Genomic DNA, 22,446 nt, shown 5'->3' on the forward strand with positions numbered 1-22,446 from the left:
TCGAGAAAAAGACGTTTGCGAGGGAGCTCTTGCGCGCGATTGAGAGCTCTTGGGTAGGATGCAGGGTCAAAAGGAGTAGGACAATTGGGAATCGCAGTAAGATCTGTATAAAGGCGTCACAAGGCTCGATAAAGAGCCCGAAGACTACATAGTCCGAGAAGTGATTCCGTGCAATGGTGGGGAGGAAGAAGAGAAGGAGAAAAGCGCCGGAACGGGACTCCAAAAGATCCAATCGCCGGTTTCCCCGCTCTCGACGCCTCTCGACGCGCGAATCTTTCACCACTCATTCTGTTCGTGTTTCTCTTAATTTCCTCCTCAATGCCTACCAGGGCCCCTGAAGGATGTCTCATATCTATATTTTACCATTTTTAAGACTCTATATGCTCGGTGTATATGACGTTGTGGGCCATTATCGAGTGTCCGTTGCTTTCCCACCGCAACAGGAGAACCCAACGAAAGAGCCTGTGTGCAAAGAAAATAAAGGCTTGATTAAGGAACGAGAGATATTTTGCAATACTACAAAACACCGCAGGCATTTTGCTTTGGATTCCGATGCGTTCCAAAGCACCGGAGTAGACAGAGGCCAAAAAAAGTCCGCCATGACTCCATAGCCTCAGAAAGCCCAAGTCAGAAGACCCGGCTATGAGTCTTCTCAAATTCCTTTTATAGGCGTATTGATCCCGTCACTCCTTTTGATCTCGATCAGTTGGACCGATTGTGCCCGGTGTGCCTCTCCGAGCCGATCCCGTTTTGAGCGTCGGCAACACCATTTTGGTCCAGTCGCAAGTCCAAACCCGTGGTGTCGATTCTTCTCAACCTTCACATAATATATTTGTTGGTCCGGAATGTGCTTCGGGGTGGGTTTGTGGTTGAAGAGTGATGTGTGCCTTGGGGCAAAGTCGTCTGGAGGGGTTGAACATTTAATCACACCCAGCCTACGGGGTAGGCTCGTGGCACCATTGGGGGCTGTGCTTGCTGATACAATTTGTAGATTCACAGCTCAAACCCAAACACTACCTCTCACTAGCAGTCGCTGTGAAGGTAGGTACCGGCAGTAGGTATCTAGGAGATGATCGGAGAGGGGTTCTCTCCAAAATCGTACAGAACTCATTAGTGCGATGCGGCCAGATAGACATAGAACCAAAGGTATGGTGCAATATAATACTCTGAAGACTCATCCAACATTGGGACTCATAGTTGTTGAACTAGGTCTTCAACGTGTATGTAGTTCTTTAGAATGTAATGGCAGTTCACCCCGAAGATCATTGGGTAGAGTATAGCCAAAAGGAGGTTAGCGTCTTTTCGGAATTCCCGTGACTCGTCTCTTTCGCTTCACCTCCCTCAACCCCTCTTACTAATTCCCTATTTGTCCATTTACCTTGACTTGAGCTCGGAATCTCGATTCGGGTTTCCTTGGCCTCTCTTGTTGAATCCCATCCAATCAACCCAAATTTTGGAAGGTGCCGAGTGCTAGCACTCGTTTGTGGGTAGGTTGATATTCGTCTCCCCGGGATTGTGGACAGCAGAGGAGCGCGGGGATTGGATGTGAATCCCATGTACATGTCGGACTTTTTGTCTGTCCACTTCCTGAGTTGCTGTTGTTGGGAAGGACAAAGCTCATGACCCGCGCAGATCACAGATATTGAAGACATTATCGCCCAATTCGACCCACAAACACAATACCCGACGTTTGGACTATTGGCCCCTTCAGGACAGATACGGTGGCGGGGATAAAAGGACAGAGCCAACGGGTGGGAATATCATCCCCATAGCATCGTCGGTGGTTGATGGCGAGCGTGGAGAACTTTCATGATGACTGCTACATTGAGTATGTCTGCTCAGGAACACCTGGTCCGGATGATCTGGAATTTCCCTGTTTGGGGAGAAGGTCTACTAGTTACTCAGTTACTGACGAGTGCCATGTAGACGGGGTGTTCAACTCGGCCCCTGACACACCCTCCACTATCTACCCCGATCGTCTGATCCGGCCTCTCCCTAGACGGACCCTTCGTTCTCGCCTTTCCTCTGACGCCGCCGACACTATATTCTATCCTCCCACGCCCCCGGCGTCTCAGATCTTTTATGGTGTCTCTGCGGACTCCGAAGAAGCTGTGAACGAATCGAAAGTTTATGTGCAGCAAACTGTGGAGACTGAACTGTCACCAGAGGTTGACACCCATAATTTTGAGACATCCGTAGAGCTGGAGAGCGGAGATGAAGACGGTGCGGTAGTGGTTCGCAGGAGTGGTGTACTTCGGAGATCGTCGTTGTCCCCTTCCGCGTCTGGCAATCCACACAGCTTCCCTCACGACACACCCCAAACGAAGTCCTCCACCGGTGACGGCTACGACGCGTTTGAAAATACAAATAACAAGAAAAAGCGGAAAATTCCTACTCCTGGAAATTTGGGAGGGCATCATTCCGCGTTGTCTCCGGAGTTCGCTAGCATGGGGTTGGTGAACTCAGCTCCCGCACCGGCACCTGCCTCGAGTGATTCGACTGGCACGTATTATGGAAACGGGAACCCCGCGTCTCCTCTAGGAAGTGGAATTTCTGGTTCTGGAAGAGGTCGGTTGGGTCGTCCTACTGTTCGTAGCAGCAGCAGGAATCCTCTGTCGCCCAATGCTCAGAATGGATGGATGAATGCCCGAACTCCCAGTCGGCGAGATGGCCTGATGTCATCCCCTGGGCCTTCTGGTATGTACTTTGCGTCATTTTCGGGCTTCTTTTATGCTAACCCTTCGTGTCAGTTGAATCCACCTCTGATCAGGGAATCATCTCCACCGCCATTGCAAATGCCGCAACCCTCTCCTCCCCACCTCGGGGTCCTAGCAACGTTAGCTTACTCGACAAAGAAAATACTACTCCGACGAAGACGCAATTCACATTCACATGTGAGTCCGACTCGTCGAAGGGTATGGCTATGCAACGAAACTACTCGATCCCTTATCGTTCCCCCACTTCACCCCTCGGCCCGGCAAGTCAAAAACAGCGGGGGTTCTCAACTCAACCCACACAAACTAGCCCTACCATGGCAGCATCCATGAATCAACAGGCTCCACCTGGTACGCAAGCACCAGTCCAAGGCGGGGAGCTACCTCCCGCAGGTCCCAAAAAGAAACGGTCGCCAGCTAGCGTATACGCTTTATCTGCACGTCAACGCAAGATCCAGCAGCAATATACGAACCTGCATCACCCTCCAAGCCTGGAGGATATCTGGATCTGTGAATTCTGTGAGTATGAGAGCATCTTTGGCCGCCCGCCCGAAGCTCTCATCCGGCAATATGAGATGAAAGACCGCAAAGAGCGTAAGCGACTAGCGGAAAAGAAGCGGCTTTTGGAGAAGGCCAAGATGAAGGGTCGCAAGACCAAGAAGGCGACGAAGAACGCATCGAAGAATGCCTCCCAGCACTATCAACATGGATACGACCGCGCTTCGGTGGACCACTCCTCTGCCGGTGGGTCGGGTCTTCCCGACGACGAATATCAAGGACACGAGTATGATGATGAACATTCGCCAATTCCGCCTTCCGCTCCTGAATCCCCCACCGACCTCAAACCTCCATTACCGCCCGCCGGCAATCACCCAAAGATTACAGCGTCTGCACCAGGCATCAAGGGTGCTGCAGACTCCGGGGCAAGTCGACCGGCATAATCAGCGCGTGGTTCCTCATAAATGGTAGTTTTCTTATCTCGTCATTGCATTTTCTTTTCGGGTTGGGCGTCTGGCTGTTTTCGATCGGCGTTCTAGGGGTTTGCATGGATGGAAATCCCCTCTCAAAGCATTTTGGACTGGCGAGCCATCCATTGGACAGAGTTTCTTGTTGGTTACCTTTGTAATTGTAATGTCCGTGAGCGATATGCATGTTCTGAATCAAATGTGAGATGATCCAATGCCGTTTCTCTGTATGCCAACTTTAGTAGACTGTGAGCCGAGGCCGAGACGTCAGTGTCCTCCACTCCGTACGCCAGCTTCAATTGAATAGTCCAAGGTTGCGCCTCAGATGATGATCCCAAATCCCAAATCCCAAAAATAGCACTGCTCCATTTTGATTGGGTTTCAAGCAACCGCCGCCCTGAAACTGAGTACGTCAAACCTCAAACCTCAAACCGGAGTTAGCGCGCGCGAACTGAAGCATCTTAGGAAGCTATTCCGATTTCTGCAGGAACCAGCCTCGTGCTTTGTATCGATGCTCGACATTCTATTTTAATCCTCCGAAATGTTTCATCCTCGCATCCCCGACCGATGGTCTTTGGATGAAAGACGAGGACGCGCAACCGATACAGCGGGGACTCTCAGGGCGAACCGCGCAGTCCTCAAAAGAGGATAATCCGTTTCATCTAGGGCTGCAGATGCCAAAAAAAGGAATATTGGACTTTGTCAAGTTGACGTCGGGGAGGATATTCGTGGGGGAACGAGAATAGGATCTATAAAGGACTGCCGAGCAGCTGTGTCATTGATGAAACCAGACTCGTCTTTCTTTCCATTGTCCCCTGCGTCTTTCTTTTGTTCTTGCCGATTTCTATTGTTTCTATTGATATCACTGTTCAATACCTCACCGGTTCGTGGTCTGCCGACTTCAGCTATACATTCTCGACAATAGCCTCTATTCCTTTTTATTTGGCATCTGGTCTGCCAAAGTCTTGCGAAGACCTTCTCATCCTCTCATTCTGCACATAATAGTTGCGCTGTGCGCCTCATCCTCACAAGCATCGACATATCAGCCTTGCTCTCGTCCGCACCTTCCATCAATCCCATCCGTCCCAATACCCAATCCTCAGCAAAAGACACAATGTCATTCGTGGCCATCAAACTCCTCAAACTCGGCTACGGCCAGGCCAAAAAGCACAAGGCCAAGAAGGACCTCCAAAAGTATCAAGACGCCGGCGTCTACCCACCCAACCACCCCGAGGAACATCCCATGAGCGGCTACCCAGCCGGCGCCGCACCAGGCACAACCATCCACTACGACAGCCCCGAACAAAGCAAAGGCTCCAAACTAGCCTTCATGTTCTTCTCCCTCCTCCGCTTCCTGCAATTCGTCTTCGGACTCACCGTCATCGGCCTCTACGGCAAAGACGTGCACCACGACCATTCCGAGAAACACACCTGGCACTCGAAATGGGTCTACGCTCTCGTCACAGCCTTCCTCGCCACCATCACCGCGGCAATCCACATCATCCTGCCATTCGTCATGCGCAAGGCCAAAGCCAACGGGGTGACCTCGAACCCCGCATTGCTATTGCCGCAGTTTGTATGGGAATTCGTGGTTACGGTGCTATGGCTGGCGCTGTTTGGCGTCTTTGGGAAGATGTACATTGGCGTGCACGCGGATACGAATACCGAGAAGGGACATGTTTCTACGACGGCGGCGCTGGGTGATGAGTCGAAGATTAATCGAATGCGCCATGCTGTCTGGATTGATATTATTAACTTGGTGTTCTGGGTTATGACTTCTTCTTGGGTTTTGATGCGCTGGTTGAAGAGTCGCAAGCTGGTTGCTCCTGGGTTTGATGCTGAGAAGGGTAATGTGATTTAGATCATTGGGTTTGGCGGTTTGCTTTGATAGTGGGCTGCTTGGAGGATCTGGAAATATGCTTTGATGGCATTGGATGAATCGGAGAGGCGAGCATTCATATTCGTTCGTTTTGCATTTGACACTGAGGCTCGGGAGTCATGGTGTCTAGGGCTGTGGCTTCATTTCATGGATGGCGTTCTCTGAATACAAAGCATTAAGACTTTCTTTTTTTGAGATATTGATATGGTGCCCATGTTTACTGACTGTAGACTGCATGGGTAGAGACTGGTCATCTGTGTCTGTGATTTATTGTACACTTATTGAGAGAGGATACATTCAAGAAGGTTGAAGATGGCCTTTGGATAATTCACGTTAATATTGTTCTTCTCAGTCAACCTTCTCCTCGCCACTTTCCGTAGAGTGAACCTCTCCTCCTAATTCTCTTTGATGATGTGCATCTGCTTCCCTGTCCTCATCAAATCCATTTCTCAAGCATTTGGCGTTGAAGGTAACCTCTGGGCCTGTTTTTTTTTTTTTTTTTTCTTTCTTTTTCTTTTCCGTACCGTTGTGCCCTATTATGAGCTATCGCCTGCGTCACCCGTATTCATCATTTGAGCATTTCTTGATTGTCAAGTTCAGATGATATGCATGCCATAAACCGTGGCAAAGTGATAATGTACAATGTGTGGAGCTTTGAAGAAGTCGGACCTGGAACTGGTGTGTTGCCCCGAAATAACATGGTATTTCGAGATCACGACTTCACTCCCTTCACTCCTTTCATTCCAGATGACAGCAACGAGGTCTTCTTGACGGCAGGAGCCTTCCCAACAGCCTGATGCACAACCAGATTCTTGAAAGGCTGCGAGATGGGAAGAGTCGAATCAATAGCATCGACATCCGTCCAATCCCCCTCAAGATCCTCAGTCATAAGCTGCGGCCCGCCAGGCGTATCGACATGGCTCTGCAAAACCCCAAAGGACGGCGTAATCTTGCAGAAATCCTCCGGGCTCAACATCGGGCGACGCAGAGAAGAAGCTCGCGGGAAGGGAACAGGCGATGCCTTGGGTCTTGCTTTGGCGGTCTGTAGCGCAGTGGGTTCGTCAATGAAATCGTCGTCGAAGAGCGGGACAGCCGGCTTGGGCTTCGGCTCAGGCGCAATCTCGCGTCCCAGATCGCGCGCGATTTGGTCTTCCTCGTCGCGCAAGCTTAGGTGCTGCAGTAGACCCAGCTCCACGTAGCTGTCTTCGTAGACATCGTTGGATCCGTCTTTCTTGGTGGTGGGCTCGGAGCGTCGGCGGGGAGGTGTAGCTTTTGGGACGGATGTCTGCGAGGACTTGCGACGGTTGAAGACTGGACGGCGACGTGGGCCTCGTCCGGGGCGAGTCGCAGTGAGAAATGTCTTCTTGGAACTCTGTCGATTCACGGGATCCGGAATGGCCGTGGGTCCTGCAGGGATGTTGGTCTTCTTGGGGCTTTGATGCTCGATGACATCTGAGATGGACTCGGGCTCTGCAGTCATGGTTGCAGTTGGAGAGAAAGAAGGCTCGAGTGTGATCTTTGTGCCGGAGGAAGTGTCAAGGAGGAGCCGAGTGGTTTTATGTGATTCGACTGGGGCCGGCTGCGGTTTCTTTAATATTGGATGTAGAGAGCAGGTTCCGGCGACGCAGCCTGACTGAGTCTTATTGATGGGCTTGTATGAATGGTTAATATGGTATTGGAGAGGTTTGATGTGGAACAGGTTTGCCGTTACCTGTTCTTCTTTGTTGCCAGTCTCAGGCATCGCTTGTCGCACCGTTACCTCTTGTCCGACTAACACTGCTGGTGCCTTGATGCGTAGAATGAGATGATCTAGAGTCCGGACATTAAGGCGACTGGAAAGTCGCTGAGCACTCCATATTCGCCAGAAAAGATGCTCTAATCGACGTTCGGTCTCATCTTTGCTGGCCAGATGCGAAGTCGAATATGCTGTTATGAATGTCAGTCAATCCCTCTATCGCTTGTATGCTTGTAGAGGTCCTACCTTGCCAAAGATTCTTGTAAGCACCAGTACTTAATGTATCTTGTCGCAAAGTGTCGCTTAGAGATACTGTTGACATGGCAACCAGACCACCCTGGGGGAGCTTTGGCTCCATCTTGGTTGTCAAAGTGAACAAATCAATATTGAGTCCAATAGACACTGGGATTTGCACCTGGAACAAAAACAAGTATTGGAAAGGTGACCTGCGAATAGCAAGATCAAGGATGGGCAGAGACAAGTGATCCGGCTGAATGCCGGGTGGACAGTCGTATGGACGTAAACTCAAGGCTCGCATTCATCCTTTGTATTCAAGAAAAGAGGAAGGCTTGAGAGTAAAAGAGGCAAGCTTGACTGGGAGCGTAGATGATAAAGGTTTGCCTAATGCTCCAGGATCCGTGCCGTACTACCTGTCAAGTGGCGAGTCGAAAGGGTCGAGCTCCCGGATATCAACTCTGAGCCTGATGCCAAAAGAACTGTTAGTTGCAATTTTTAGAAAGGTCGTTTCTGAATCTGGAGATCATGAAACTGTATGCACTCCACATTCATCCAAAGAAAGAAAAGCAAAAAAAAGCAAAAGTCGGAATTGCGACAGTACCTGAGACAAAGAACGTGAATAATGCACCCCAGGGTCCCTTGCCTGTAGCGGTGAACGAGGCCCCTTAGATTCACAATCGGACTGAATCGATAGATCTCCCGTCGATCCCCAGTTGGCCCTCGGCCCTGGCCGTTGAAAACTCTGCCGAATGAGATCAACCTTCGTCAACGTCCTGTGATCTCCGGAATCACCGGGACGGGCCGGCGTTGGGCTTCGTATAGATGTGGTCTGGGGACTACTCCGTATAGAAGTACGACTTACAGTCAAAAAAAGAGGACAGGTCAGAAAAAGGCCTTATCATTGCATTCCAAATTGCGCGTCCCTTTGGTCAGCAGGTTACAGAGACAGCCTTACCACCGGCCTAGTTACCAGATGTGACACAATACGGCTTCAGTCGGAACAAAATGCTAAAGAAAGGAGTTTGAGCGAGAGGTGGAATCTACATCCCTTGATTCGGTGCCAATCAGAGATCAGCCTCCCAGGAATGCGGTATGCGGAGAAAAGCTGGGGGAGCTGATGATTGGGTCCGGGGTGCTTTCTCCAGGTTCTCCACAAAGCTGCAAACGATCTAGAAGATTCGCTGCGATTGGCCTGGTCAGATCGTTCCCACCGATGGTATCCTGCTCTGATATCGCCATCAGGTTTCGATATTTGGGAATTGGGGTAGGATTAGAGGTATCATTCTCGCTCTCGATGGCGATGTGACTATATGACGTTGAAGGCTTCGGTATAACGTTGGTCCGCCAGAAGCGCTCAATTGATCTGGGGATGACCCAATGTCTTGTTGTGTTGTTGGGGCTTTCCATTTTACAGTATGGTGGTAACTATTGCGAAGCAAGTTGAGTGACTAGGATGATTATTCTACTCAGGACGCACACGGATATTCCTGTACCTCGTGTGCTTTCCTGATCGTCGGACAGTGTCAATGCGGTAGGCATCGAATGTATTATCATAGAGAAAGCAGCGGGCGCCCCTCTATTTCAGCAACGGGGCAGTATGACTGAATTTGACAAGCTGTAGTTGATCATACACCTGACCGAACTTGAGGCTCAGCTATCGGCTATTAGCTTCCCTGTATATGGAGGACTGTACCCTCGGATAGATATGAATTGATCTAACATGCCTCTTGGTAATGAGATTGATCCATCCAAGACCTTTTGCATCGGGCCCTCTGGCAATCGAGGATTTGATGTTGACGAAAATCAGAATTCTGAGTAAGGAGCTTGTGCATTAACTCCCAGAATTCTATAGCTTATCTGCTGATGCCTTATAAAGGGGGCTCGATTTTGGGTCTGGGAATATCTATTACGAAGCGGAAAATGCTTCGGATACCGAGTCCAGGCCTATAAAGCCAATCGAGCTTCTACAAAGGAACTCTAGAATAGCAAACCCAGATGTTAGTCACGATGAGCTTCATGAAGCTCCTCGACTCAACCCCAATACTGAAAGCAGCTTGCCAGCCCCACGTTGTGGCACACCGATCTTCACATGGGAAGCATTTTTGTTTCCCCAGATCAGTGTTCAAAGATATGCTTCTCGGCTGGTCTTTCACACAGAGGCAAATGGCTTTTCTCTGCGGTTGTTGGCGATATGACTTAACCGAAGTGACTATGCTGCAGTCTTCTGTCCACACCTATGCCTTGCGAAGAGATCTCACAGTGTAATACCATTTGACATAAAACTCGTTTAAATTTCTCGGATTATTCACCATGGATCCCTAGGGAATCCAGAAGAAATCCAGTAGCCAACGTATTTCTCGAAATCCATTTCCTTGTCGGCTCATATATATATCACGTACCAGTGAGGAGTACTCCAAATTTCGTGCCATCGTGATTATATAACAAGAATTTATGATCTCACGATTTGGAGAAAATTCTAGATCGAAGCTGGAACCCAGAAACCAGACCGACTCCACAGTCGTTAACCTAAGTGGTTGGGGTCCATAAGGCGCTGTTTACGAGCCCGAACTGCAGACCCCGGGCGCTCTTGGGGTAAGTCAAAGGGCGCAAGATCGGGCCGCACGGCGCCTTATATCTCTCTCGATAAGTCGCTTGCCATCCTACTCGGGTTGAATATCTCACAGGGTTCCACGTATCAACTATTACACTTGTGCCTCGATTTGAAAATGGGCCATTACGATTCCGAACCCGACTGCAAGAAACCCTGGCTTGAAACACCTTTGATCGAGTCGGTGGCACTTTCAGAGGCTGCCGGATGGTAAGACAGGACTATATTTCCCACAACTGACAGAGCGCTGAAGAGTAAATATAGCCGGATCTTCCTCAAAATAGAGACGCTCCAGCCGTCTGGCTCGTTCAAATCACGGTAGGTTGCGCACTCCATCTTACAGCGTGTGAGGGGGTGTGACTCAGAATCAAAACTGATCTATTTTAGGGGCATTGGAAACCTGATTCTCTCATTTGTTTCTGATCCTTCAAACCACGGCAAATCTCTGCACTTTTTCAGCTCCTCGGGGGGCAATGCGGGGCTCGCAGCGATCGTGGCCGCTCGAGATCTCGGGTTTCCCTGTACTGTCGTTGTGCCCCTCAGCACGCAGCCTATGATGATCGAGAAACTACTCGCTGCAGGTGCTTCAGATGTCATCCGTCATGGCGCCACTTGGTTCCAAGCGGACACGTATCTGCGACAGACGTTTATCGAAAATCAAGACACGTCTGACTCCTCGGCTAGGAACTTTTATGTCCCGCCATTCGATCATCCTGTCATCTGGCAGGGTGCGGCGACTCTGATTGATGAGATAGTTAAGCAGTTACCTCCAAAATACAACAGGGAAATCGAAAGCTCTTGCTCGTTCCCGGCAGATGCGATCGTTTGCAGTGTCGGTGGGGGTGGGCTTTTGAACGGGATTGTCGAGGGCATTGAGAGGCATTTGCCAGCTTTTCAAAAGACAACGCTTTCCGAGAAAGCGGCGAAAAAAGTTCGAGTTCTCGCTGTTGAAACAGCTGGGGCGGATTCGCTGGCTTATTCGCTAAGCAAGGGATCTTTGCAATCTCTGTCTGCAATTACATCGCAGGCAACCACATTGGGGGCCCTCTGTGTGGCACCGCAGGCGTTCAAACACGCGCAATCCCCTCCAGCCGGCATTGAAGTCACTAGTGTCGTGGGAACGGATGCTGATGCTGCGAGGGGAGTTGTGCGGTTATGTGATGAATTGCGGTTGGAGGTCGAGCTGTCTTGCGGAATCAGTGTCCAAGTTGGCTTGGATAGGCTGCAGGAAGTCATGCCCGATCTAACACCGGAGAGTCGAGTTGTGATAATTGTTTGTGGAGGAAGCGGTATTACTCCGGAAATGATTACAGATTATCGCCAGAAGCTTGAGAATGGTTGGAAATGAAAGACGATCGGAATAGATACTGAACAATCCATGTTGGGAGTGGACTGGGTGGTGGAAATTCATGAATAACCTACCTAGTCAGAGCGATGTGTAGATTGATACTCGAGGATAGAAAACCAAATCAATAAATAAAAACTTTGAAGCGCTCCAAAAGATTTGCAAATACATATCCTAACCCTAAGATCAGAGAATAGCTAAGAAGAGGCCTGTGGTTCGACAAGTGTTGGAGAAACCTGGGAGGGCAATGAGCCTTGCTAGGTTATCACTCCCACTGCTTCATGAGGGTATTGCCCTCGATCTCATTGTCAAAGTTGACCAGATGGGTCGAATGACACCAGGGTTTGATCTTCTCTTCCTTGCGAATAACCCCAGCGAAGAATGTAGACCACTTCAAACGGGGATAAGCCTCATTGATCTGAGCGCGCGTGGTTTCGTGAATCATCTTGCCAAAGTCCTTAACGTGGGGATGAATGCCAGTGTTGTCGTAAGTCGTGGCCAGCTGGATCAGTTGACCGATGAATGTAAGCGTCCCATCCACTCCCATATCCTGATGGCGGATGATAGCCTCAGCAACGGCCTCGGCCTGATCTGTCGAGGCGCCAAAGTCTTTGAGAACAGAGAGGGCTTTAATGCCTCCGTAGATATCGAAAGACATCCGAGTCGCCGTCAAGTTTTCTTCGGCCGTGCCGAGATCGTGCAACAGGCATGTCAAAGCCCAAGTTACCGGATTGAGAGTGGCGGCCTGCTTGGGGAACTGCTGCTTGGTGATGGACATTCCTGAGTAGAGATGAGATTAGAAGTTCGGCACTATGAGAACTATGCGCAGACATACCGTAGAAGTAGACCCTCATCGAATGGTTGAAGGTTTCATGATGCAAGGTTCCCTTTGCGTACTTGAGAGTCTTTGCAACCGTGGGGTCATCAAATGGGAATTGGATGTCATTGAGATCGAGAAATTCCGGCTCATTGATGAAAGGTTGATCACCAAAGATGGTGCCGGCATTAGCCGGCGTGCTTGTCCAGCCATTGGCTGCGATTTCCTGCTGACACATGGCGCAATGGAGAACGATGGAAGAAAGATAAAAGGTGTCGAGTGGAAGTGGAAGGTAGTTGAGGGAAGGTGGGAGTCGGTTGAATGGGAAAGATGTAATGAACACGGATAGAATGATGTCTTTAAATACCTAATTTCTCCAATGTCACTTACCGCACCCCATGCTTAACAATTTAACAATCCCATTTCCGGTTCCACAAAAGATGAAGGCCTTGTCTCCGATATGTGAGAATTTACAAGCCAGTCTCTGCCTCGTGCACCAGGAGATTCCTCGGACTTCGTAGACGTGAAGTCAAGCATGGTGGAACCATACCCGATTAGGAAGTTACGCCAGGTGGGGCTGTGGTGGCAAGTGCAATGGCACATACTATTGGCGTCAGAATCTTCGAAGCTCAATTTTCAAGACGGGGATTATTGATAAGCTCTCATTGCCATTATAGGAAGTTATAGCATGTGGCGCTGAAACTCCTCTTCGGGGTACTATGGGTTACTTGTGGACCGGTCGACGGGTCCTACTCCGTAGTGGATGATAATATAACAAAATGCCTCGGGCAGGAGTCATCGATGTAACCCTCTAGTTATGATTAAGTTGTATTCGAGATTGCCAGGAAAAATAAGCTACGCCGACTGGCGTTCGGGGAACTGGAATAAAGGAGTTCAACATACAGATCAACATTGGAAGGTTGGAAGCAATACCATAGATCATATAAGCAGCCAGCCTTGTTCGCTTACATGGAATTTAGCCTGCTCAGTCGAATTGCTATCGAAGTTCTTTCGCTCCCAATGATCACGCAGGATCTTCGAAGCATTTATCACATTCAAACAACAGGTCAGATCCCAAAGCATCCTCAAAGATTCAATAATCAGCCTTTGCTCATTAGAACCCTGGCATTCAAGACCGGCAATGAAGGTCGGCCACAATAGGCACTTAAACAAAGCCGCGTCACTTTTGAGAGAGTGGATCACTTCAAGTAATCGCAATACTAATCCCTCATTATCAGGTGTTGTTGTCCCTGTGAAGATCCCAAAAGAACGAATGATTCGCTTTCCATAGATCGCGGCGGCAGTTTTGTATGCTTCCGATAGCATGGAAAGCCTTTGAATGTCAGTTGTTGAGGAAGTCCTGGAGTTCATGGCGGCTGACGCCCATTCCAGGCAATCAAAATTCGTTGTCAGTTCAAGCATCGTCAGAGTATCCCGTACATGCTCATGAATCGAAGGCTCATTTTGCATATCCAAAGTCTCAATCATATGTCTTTGATTAGAGAAGTAACGAATGGCTCGTAGAAGGAATTCAGGGCATCCCAGAAAGCTTCGAACAATGGACTCTTGGTGCTTGCTGTCGTCAAAATGGACACTTAACTCAGACCTAGACTTAGGATCTGAGAAAGCGCCTCCAATAGTTGAGATACTACTATCGTCAGCGGGATCAAAATGAAAAGCGACGAGGGATACGAAGAGGCAAAAGAAGCGTACAGCAAAAACTGTCGTGCGATGAATCGCCTTGTCTCTTGTACTGTCTCTCCAGGTTGCCTGCTAATACGCTCACTGGGATTAGATTCCAGCATGGTATGTGAGAGATTGACGAGGCCTTCTACACCATGAAGATGACATTGCCAACCTTCGATGCCAGACTCGAGGAGATCGAGGAAGATAAGAAGGAGGATAGTTGCCATTATCATATCCTTCCGCGAGGGCTCTGGATGTGTCAATGATGATGATAAGGCTTTGATAGCTTGCTTTTTGAAATAAAGTGCATCCAGATTGGCATTGGCAAATCGAGGGGATGGAGTGTCATCGACCTGATCGAATGATCGGCCTGTATTAGCGAAATGTCGAGCAGCAAGGGCGATTATACTGTATCGTAAGGTTGAATCATTCATAGCGTAAGTGAGTAAATGCCTAAATGGGTTGCTCTCACTGTCGTATAGAATGTACAACCTGGCGATGCATACGTTATCTTTTATCTTACATTAGCACACTCACAGGCGCACCAACCGTGCTGGAAACCCACAGTAATCAAGATAAAACCTTGATGACCAATCAAGAGCTTTGATGGAAGGGTCTTGCAAAGCGAACTGGGGAGTGATGTTGATTGCCAAAACCTTCGAGAGGGGATGTAAGACTTGCTTCCGCGGAAGATGTGCGGATGAGATCTCATCGGAGGCCTTAGAGTCCTGTTCAAGCATACGACCGCGCATTTTGCCGCGGATTGCTATACCTTTGACCCATCGTAGCGGTCTTCGTTCAAAGCATTCCAGCCCAGCTTTCTTGCACTTGGCGCAAGGGAAGCTGGTTTTGTCACATTGGATAGTGCGGTTGCGACATGTCCAGCATGCTGCCTGCATTCTGTGAGACAGCAGGACTGGCGACAATTGGAAACACGCGACTGTAGGATCTGAGCTTGTGGAAGTTGGCGAAAGACGGACGCATACACCGTTGGATGCCGACCGGGTATATAATGATCCGGGTAACATCGATGGGGAGCCTTTTGCGCGAAGAACAGTTACGCTACATATTGACATCGCCAGCTAATTCTGGACGATTGATTCTTGTCTATATTATATCACTGTGATCTAAAGCTTATCACAATGAAGACAAATCCTATGTTGGATGAGGTATGAGGTATAAAACTATATAAATTTCAATGTACTTTTGCTTGTCCCCCGATGACAGCATATAGTCAGTACAGCAAGTCACAGTTGTTGTCAGAGTCATAGTGGGAAGCGATACGTTTGACACGAAGGCCGCCCTTGCACAGGTACCGAGGTGGCCATAATCCTTTGACGTAGCCTGGTGCTGTATGTGTCATCAATCTCATTCTCGTCAGCGATGGTAGTGATTTGCCAGTCACGCCGAGCGCGAATCTAGGGCTGGAACAAATTCCGCATCATCGTCGCGGCTGCTGCCTTCCCCGTACCGCCCTTGTTGATTTGAGAGACACAGGGGGGAGTCCTGGATCGGCTAGATGATCTGTTAGAGGATCGAACTGGAGAAAATCAGGGGAACGTGAAGCCCTGTCAGCCTAGAGCGCTACTCACAGACAGGCTCGTCATCACCTCCGAGGCCACCGCCCTGGCTACATTCGTTGAAAAATGTCTCCGCCTAGTGACCACAGCGTTAGATAAAATCGCAGCCAGTGATATGTTACATTGACTTACCTTGTTATCGTTTGGCCAGACATGGTGGAGGTCCGCCCGTCCAAGGCCGCCCAAGTTGACAAAATGCTGTGAGCCACACATATCGTCAGTCTATCCCCAGTGCAGTCCGATGACTAGTTAGCAACAATTCAAGACGTACTATGTTCTCCCCGCGGTCAATTGGCGAATACACCACACCGCGATGGGTCCAGTGGAACGTGCTGCCTTTGTTGGTGGCCACGTCGTTAGGTCGATATCCATCGTTCTTGAACATGACCGTGGCACCTGTGTACTTGTCAACATGAAGAAGGTCCGCTCGGCCAGAGGCCTCAACATCAGCGAAGCGTATATTGGCCCGGTCCCAACCCTCGGATGCCTTGATCTGACCGACGTTCTGCAGTCCAGTATCTTTATTGAGCCAAGCTGTTATCCGGCCTGCTGGTTCCACACAGAGAATATCCGCCCGATTATCACCACTGCAAGCAACAATCAGCAATTTGATACGAGTAACGTTGACATACTGCCTGCTGGTATTCTTACTCAATGTCGGCAATTCGCATGCCGCGATCGAAGATGCTAACACCCCATCCTTGGCTGCATGTGGCACTCCCTGAAACGACACCCTGATTGGTGAATGTGATCGTTTGCTTATCTTTGTCGTACTTGAACAGTGAACCGTAGGAGTTAGGACTCGTCACTTTCTTCCCACGATGGATGCTACTTACGTTGTTCTTCCACATTGTAAGGGCGCCGGTCGATTTAGTCTGGACGAGCACATCACAACGACCATCTCCATCCCAGTCGGCCAAGTGTATACCGACACGAGGTCCGGGAACGTTGAGCTGAATAGAAATTTTGTGGCCCCAATTCGGCGGGTCATGGATGTTCAAGGAAAGTGCAGACGAATCAGCGTGTCCGTCCATATAGATCCACACATAGTCGGCACTCCCACTGCCCGTCATGTCGCAGTAGAATGATCCGTCCCCTAGTGATATAATATACGTCAGTCCATGAACATCGAGCCCTTTGCCCGTCGAAGACGAACCTTTGAGCTTTGTCCCTCCTGCACCAAGATTCTCGAATACCATCATGTCGTAGTAGTCATTCTCTTCTTTGAGATAGATGTAGTCACGCCGCCCAGAGCCGTAGATACGACCGAACTTGATCCTGTCACGGGCACCTGCTACATTTACTCCAACATGCGTAGTACCTGATGCAGACCACTGCGGAGCCTGTACCGAGTGGTGAATAGAATGTCAAGCGAAAGAGAAGGTCGGCAGGGACTGCGAGAAGGGGTGTACTTACTATGCCGGTGCCTGTACCCCGCTGGTTGATCCATGTGTCAACTTGCCCAGTGTCGCCAACTAGCATCCAGTCGTCTCGGAAACTACGCAGCAAAAGCAGCGAGTCAGTAAGCTTGCGTTTTTTCAAGAAATCCCCTTTATACAGGGGACTTACTCTCCATTGAGATCGGCTATTGAGCATAAGTCAGTTTCCGAATTCACCTTGGCTCTAATACTAAACAGGGAGGGAAGGCTTACCAAGAACAATCCCATCTTTGCTCCCATTGCCCTTTCCAGTAAAGATTATTTCGCCGAGGCCGTTTACCGTGTGGAAGCCTTGCCAATTGTAGTTTGTGCCTTGGCCTCCATTTCGAGAACAGGCAATGTCCCCATTATCATTAACGAAGCAGACATCGGCCCTCCCGTCGCCGTCTATATCAGCGATTCTGACATCTGATGCTTTGAAGTTTCCCTGCGCGGGAAGAACATTGCCGAGATACTCAAACTAGGATCGAGGGTGATGTGCATCAGCAAACAGAGGACCATACTAACGGGACAACGGCGATCTTTCCGCGACATGCTCACAGTTGGAGGCCGTGTTCCTTTATTGATTGAGACCGAGATCTTTGCGTCTTGACCGATACACCAGAAATCGGCTACCCCCGAGAAACTATGGTCAGCACGAGGTCTTTGACCACAAGAGGTGATAGTAATTATCTCACCAAGTCCGTCATTGTTCTTCATAAGTTGCCAAAATCGCACGTCAGCAAGGCTCTATGGCTATTCATTGCCATTGCAAGTAAGCAGCAGGTTTCACTCACAAAGTCCGCCCAGGCGTAATCTAAAAAGAACAGAAACACCGTTAGCGTAATCCTATGATTGAGCGGGCATATATTTCCACCCCTCGCATTCTATCGACGACTTACTCGGGCCCCCATCGCAGTTCTGCTTCACATCAAACTGAACAGACGTGGCGAAGCTGCCTCCACCCAGATTCTCACGGAACCAATACTCATTTTTACCATCCGAGGCACTGCGGGGATTAATGCGAATCTAACTCAGTGAGCGATTGTTCTTGTTTGCGATTTGACAAAGAGCTGGAACATACCCAGTCATCCAAAGCCGCACCACGGTCCACATTGTTAGCTTCAGTCAGTTGAGCAAACCAGATGTGGGACGGAATTGCGCTGCTCTCATTCCGAGAAGATGGTTTCTGGATTCTGCCGTCTTTCAAAACACCACGGCCTTGCGACTTGTGAACGTAGATGCCATCATCTTTGCCAGAGCCTGACTGCGTCACGATGGGACCTCGAGAACCACCAGGATTCTTAGCGCAAGAAACATCACCCGGAGAATCATCTTTTCCATTATCCAACGGCTTCACTATGTTACCTTCGACTTTTGAAATAGCGTCCCACCAGACTGAGGCCATGAACTTATAGCCAAGATCATTTGGGTGAACATTGTCGGAAGAAATCATGGTGTTTGGGTTCATCGCCGCGTTAAAGTCGGCGAGGGCAATCTTACCACGAGGGTAGTTGGGCACAAGCTGGCGATACTTTTCACTCAGCCTAGCGGCACAGTCCTTAACATTAGGACTCGGCACCAGAGTCGATAGAATCAGAACGATTCCGGGAACATCTTTGAAGATGCTCTCTATGAAATCCCCCATCCGGGTCTCGGCGCCGTCTTCAAGACCATTGCCGCAGTCGTTGGTTCCGACATTGAGGAGGACTAGGTTCGGTTTCAACGACTTGGCAGAGTCCCAGGCCTGTCGCACTCCGTTAATAGTTTTATTGGGAACCTGGTCAATAATCCAGCCCGGGTGACCTTCGTTGTCCTGATGCGCGTGCAATGTTAGCCAGCACCGAGGGCACAAATCCCAAGAGAATATGCCTCACCCTGTCTTTCATTGTACCGATATGGCTTGATCCAACCACTGTGATCAAGTCAGTCATTCAGAGTTCTGTGCTTATAGAGCAAATACTGCATACTGTTGACTTTCCAACCCTTCCAGCGTAGTTGCTGGCGAATCCACTTTCTGTAGCCGTTTCGGTCTGTTGACCCAACTCCCTCTGTGATAGATGCGCCCAATGGCATAACCCTCAGCCAGAAATCCTTCGCGCCTCTTAGCATTCTGAAAGTATCCACGGAGCTGCTTTTGTTGCTACCAGTGGTGTCATAATCATCGTATATGGTACTCTCGGCCACTGGGAAGGTGGCGTTCCAGAAATCACCGAGAGCGACATCTGGTCCAAAGCCTGTGATGGAATTTTCCCATGGTGATAGCTGATCTAGTCCTATCTGATCAAGTGATATTAGATCTTGCGCCCCGGCCGATCGAGGGAGAACAAAAATGAGTTGGAAGAGAAATATCGCGGCTTTCAAACGAAGCATCCGTGGTGCCATGGACAAAGCTCCCGATGGATGCATTTCAAGCCAGGATAATGCCAGTGACAACAATACACAACCCCCAGGCACTCAATACAAGCTGAGGAATAAGTCTTTATACCACTTTTAAAGCAATCGCGGCATGACTGGTTGTTTGAGCGAACTAAAGAACTTCGCCACTTTAGATCCAGGCGAGTTTTAATTAAATTTTACCTTGATGGCAACGGCAGCCGTCCGAAGACTTGGCCTGCGATGTAATTCATGATTTTGCCGGCTCAATTCTCCTTGGTTGTCCCTCGGCCGCACCCTTGTTGACAACCCCTGCGCTACCAGCATTCGGGTCACGTAAGGCTTGTTCTGATGATCCCGCCCTTTCCAAGTGACAGCCAGCCACCTCCATCTTCTGACTATGTTGGATGCCCCTGAGCCCTGAACCCTTGATCCCATGCCTTCATCCTAGCTCGGTAGAGTTGCTTCCAAGAGACACCATATACTCCGTAACAGAGAAGCATATGCAGCAATGTGTGAGATCAACTAAAAAGGGGAAGGCGTCTAAAACCAGGTCGGGCTTAAGGCCCCACATTGAAATGCCGCACTTAACAAACATCTCGCGAGGTATGCAGGGCCGAATACTCGGCGCGGTCTAGATTCCGAGGCGGGGCATAACTCAGAATAATGGGGTGTAAAGTCAATCAATTTGAATAAGGACGGGATATCTTGTTGTGTATAATCCTGATTCTTAAATATGTCGTTTGGGCCTCCCTGTCCCGTCATTTAACTTACAGGGATTCGCCATCCTTGATTGCTCTATCCATGTTAGACTTTAGCAGAGATCACATTTGGAGCTTTGGTGCTCTAATTCCTAGTCTCCCGGGTTTTTGCACTGAATATTGACGAGGTCGCAGCGCCGACTTTACCATAAATCGACTTGGTGATTGAAAACGCGACAGAAAGGCAAGTTGAACCCAGTGATCCATAATGCGTTCGAAGCACAACGGCATTGGGGCTCTCGGGGCCCACACCAACAATGATCTACATGCCAAGCACCACATAGATCTGTCATTTGAATAACAGCCCCTGAGTTCAAATAATCTTAGCAGAATTTTGGACATATCATCTACGATCAGAGCTTGTGTGCTACAAGGAGGCCCAATCATACGGAGACGCCTATACTCCTGTAGGCTTCTTCCACCCTCCGTAGTCCTACCAGTGGAGAAGGAAAACATCAGTTTTAGAAGCCCCGATCTCGCTGAACTCGTCAAATTTCCCCGGTTCAGCACAGGGATAACCCATGAGAAAAGCCCACAATTACCTTCATATTGATGATGGTTGCGCATGACCATCCAGTAGATAGAAGTCCGACGGACAGCCGGTTAGTTATTGATTTTTCTGGAGACGGCAGAGAATAACCAATAGTGATCTTGTCACCGGATAAATGTAATAATGATCTTGTCTTCCAATAGTTATTATTTGGAATATATTTCGCCCACTTATCGTAGACCACGTCGCAACTCGCTGTAGCTGTGGTTAGCTCTAAATTAACCATAAACGTCTTTATTCCTAGAAGGTTGCCGTTGCGGTGCCCACGGATTGGTTAAGTCGTACTCGTCGTATATACCTACCCGTGAAGATATAACTCGTATTTCAGTCAGCAGAGCATCCCAGCCGAAAGGAATTGTCACATGCCATCCGTTAAGTTCCCCGCTTCCCCAGACATTATTTAGCTGCAAAATTTGGACACAGCGTTAGTGATGAGATCTGCGAGATATTGCAACCGAGGTAAGCAATCATGCGCATTGTTGCATCGTAGTAATACTAATATCGAAAGAACGGAAAGCACCTCGTGTCAGCAGGCTTAGCAGTCTGCAAGCAAGGATGAGCCTTGAGTCTTGACACGTCGAAAGAGCTTTGGGTTGCATTGCACAAAATAGAATGCAGGACGGAGTACTCCGTACCTACTAGTGAGATGTACATGGCCTAAAGCAGTCCTTGCATAAAGGCACATTTCGTATATGGATTTAAAGGTATATCTGTCCGGTGATGTTTCCTTAAAAAGCACTTCATGATCGACGGATACCCCGGCACAAGACTTTACGATGGTGTGTAGCTCCACCGGGTATGCTTAATGATTTATTGGGAGCGTTGGGGGCTTCCAAGGTTCCGAGGTTCCCAGGTTGGATTTAGAACTATCTAAGGTTAGGGCGGACCGTCCCGCGTGACACCAAGATCAACCGGGTATACCTATCAGGTACGTGATATACATGGGGAGCTATCGAGTCCTGCATGACAAAGCCAAGCCTATATGGATGGTGATAGCATGAAATAGCACACAACAAAAGAATTTGAACCTGATAAAACACCTCCGCATGATCAGCAGGATAAAGATACAGATCTTGATAGATATCGTGACGTTGGGTCACGATATTATCTCCATTCTCCTCCAATAAATCAGTAACTGGATACTGAGCATGACTGGGGAACGATAGGCATTGAGCGGCTGGACACCTTTGAGCAACTTTAGAGCCTGTCTCTAGCTTGTAAGGATTCCCATCTTGAAAGCACTATCGCGTGAGGATTAAGATCACACGACACGACACGCTACGTGCGCAACCTCACCCACGCTCGATATAACGACCGAAAGCGGAGTTTGCAAAATTTGCGATGGATTAAATTTTGCTAGCTATGGGTCATGGACCAATTTGCCCGGGGCACAGCGCATTTTGTGCGTGATGTATCGATAATGGCTGTTATGGAGAGCGAAAAGATGATGATAATCTTATTAAACCTATCTAGCCCGCCTGAAATACATGCTGCTATGCGCAATAGCGTCAGAAAGCAACTTTGACGATAACTAATGATGGTGCATCCCCAGTATGCAAATTCACCCTGTCGATTAGTCCTCGCGGAGTCCATGAGGGTATTCCCATGGGTCCTCGAGGACTTTCAACCTGAAAGATAGGGCGACACACGAGCCGGCGATGACAAGCGAGACGAAAGAAAATATAAAGAAAGTCATCTCATAAAGGGCCCAAACCTGGCATCCTCGCGGGCGCAGAGAAGTCGCCTTCCCTCCCTGCAATTGCACCTCGTACCTC

The 22,446-nt window shown here is 49.1% G+C and overlaps 7 protein-coding genes across 7 annotated transcripts; 3 read left to right on the forward strand and 4 right to left on the reverse strand.

Moving 5' to 3' along the window:
* Positions 1-1,787: 1,787 nt before the first annotated feature.
* On the forward strand, positions 1,788-3,655 carry N7457_001541 (uncharacterized protein; the record flags this gene model as incomplete). The annotated part of the gene is made up of 2 exons (XM_057172587.1): positions 1,788-2,697; positions 2,751-3,655. The coding sequence occupies 2 exons, from the start codon at positions 1,788-1,790 to the stop codon at positions 3,653-3,655; spliced, it is 1,815 nt and encodes a 604-aa protein (XP_057036490.1).
* A 1,138-nt stretch (positions 3,656-4,793) lies between these two features.
* On the forward strand, positions 4,794-5,540 carry N7457_001542 (MARVEL domain-containing protein; the record flags this gene model as incomplete). Its single annotated transcript, XM_057172588.1, has 1 exon — positions 4,794-5,540. One exon carries the CDS (start codon positions 4,794-4,796, stop codon positions 5,538-5,540), a length of 747 nt encoding a protein of 248 aa, XP_057036491.1.
* Positions 5,541-6,270: 730 nt separating this feature from the next.
* Positions 6,271-7,651, reverse strand: N7457_001543 (uncharacterized protein; the record flags this gene model as incomplete). Its single annotated transcript, XM_057172589.1, has 2 exons — positions 6,271-7,484; positions 7,540-7,651. The coding sequence occupies 2 exons, from the start codon at positions 7,649-7,651 to the stop codon at positions 6,271-6,273; spliced, it is 1,326 nt and encodes a 441-aa protein (XP_057036492.1).
* Positions 7,652-10,256: 2,605 nt separating this feature from the next.
* On the forward strand, positions 10,257-11,486 carry N7457_001544 (putative L-serine dehydratase; the record flags this gene model as incomplete). The annotated part of the gene is made up of 3 exons (XM_057172590.1): positions 10,257-10,348; positions 10,403-10,456; positions 10,526-11,486. The coding sequence occupies 3 exons, from the start codon at positions 10,257-10,259 to the stop codon at positions 11,484-11,486; spliced, it is 1,107 nt and encodes a 368-aa protein (XP_057036493.1).
* A 262-nt stretch (positions 11,487-11,748) lies between these two features.
* N7457_001545 (uncharacterized protein) lies at positions 11,749-12,538 on the reverse strand (the record flags this gene model as incomplete). The annotated part of the gene is made up of 2 exons (XM_057172591.1): positions 11,749-12,263; positions 12,319-12,538. The coding sequence occupies 2 exons, from the start codon at positions 12,536-12,538 to the stop codon at positions 11,749-11,751; spliced, it is 735 nt and encodes a 244-aa protein (XP_057036494.1).
* A 617-nt stretch (positions 12,539-13,155) lies between these two features.
* Positions 13,156-14,885, reverse strand: N7457_001546 (Zn(II)2Cys6 transcription factor; the record flags this gene model as incomplete). Its single annotated transcript, XM_057172592.1, has 4 exons — positions 13,156-13,179; positions 13,270-13,951; positions 14,014-14,478; positions 14,524-14,885. 4 exons carry the CDS (start codon positions 14,883-14,885, stop codon positions 13,156-13,158), a joined length of 1,533 nt encoding a protein of 510 aa, XP_057036495.1.
* Positions 14,886-15,220: 335 nt separating this feature from the next.
* On the reverse strand, positions 15,221-19,357 carry N7457_001547 (carbohydrate esterase family 3 protein; the record flags this gene model as incomplete). The annotated part of the gene is made up of 15 exons (XM_057172593.1): positions 15,221-15,336; positions 15,579-15,642; positions 15,699-15,788; positions 15,838-16,153; positions 16,218-16,339; positions 16,403-16,909; positions 16,983-17,064; positions 17,136-17,151; positions 17,219-17,465; positions 17,513-17,734; positions 17,782-17,801; positions 17,887-18,013; positions 18,069-18,800; positions 18,862-18,899; positions 18,955-19,357. The coding sequence occupies 15 exons, from the start codon at positions 19,355-19,357 to the stop codon at positions 15,221-15,223; spliced, it is 3,102 nt and encodes a 1,033-aa protein (XP_057036496.1).
* Positions 19,358-22,446: the final 3,089 nt, after the last annotated feature.

This window comes from Penicillium paradoxum (genome assembly GCF_028828445.1).
Source record: "Penicillium paradoxum strain IBT 22861 chromosome Unknown utg000002l_segment0_segment0, whole genome shotgun sequence".
Taxonomy (NCBI): Eukaryota; Fungi; Ascomycota; class Eurotiomycetes; order Eurotiales; family Aspergillaceae; genus Penicillium; species Penicillium paradoxum.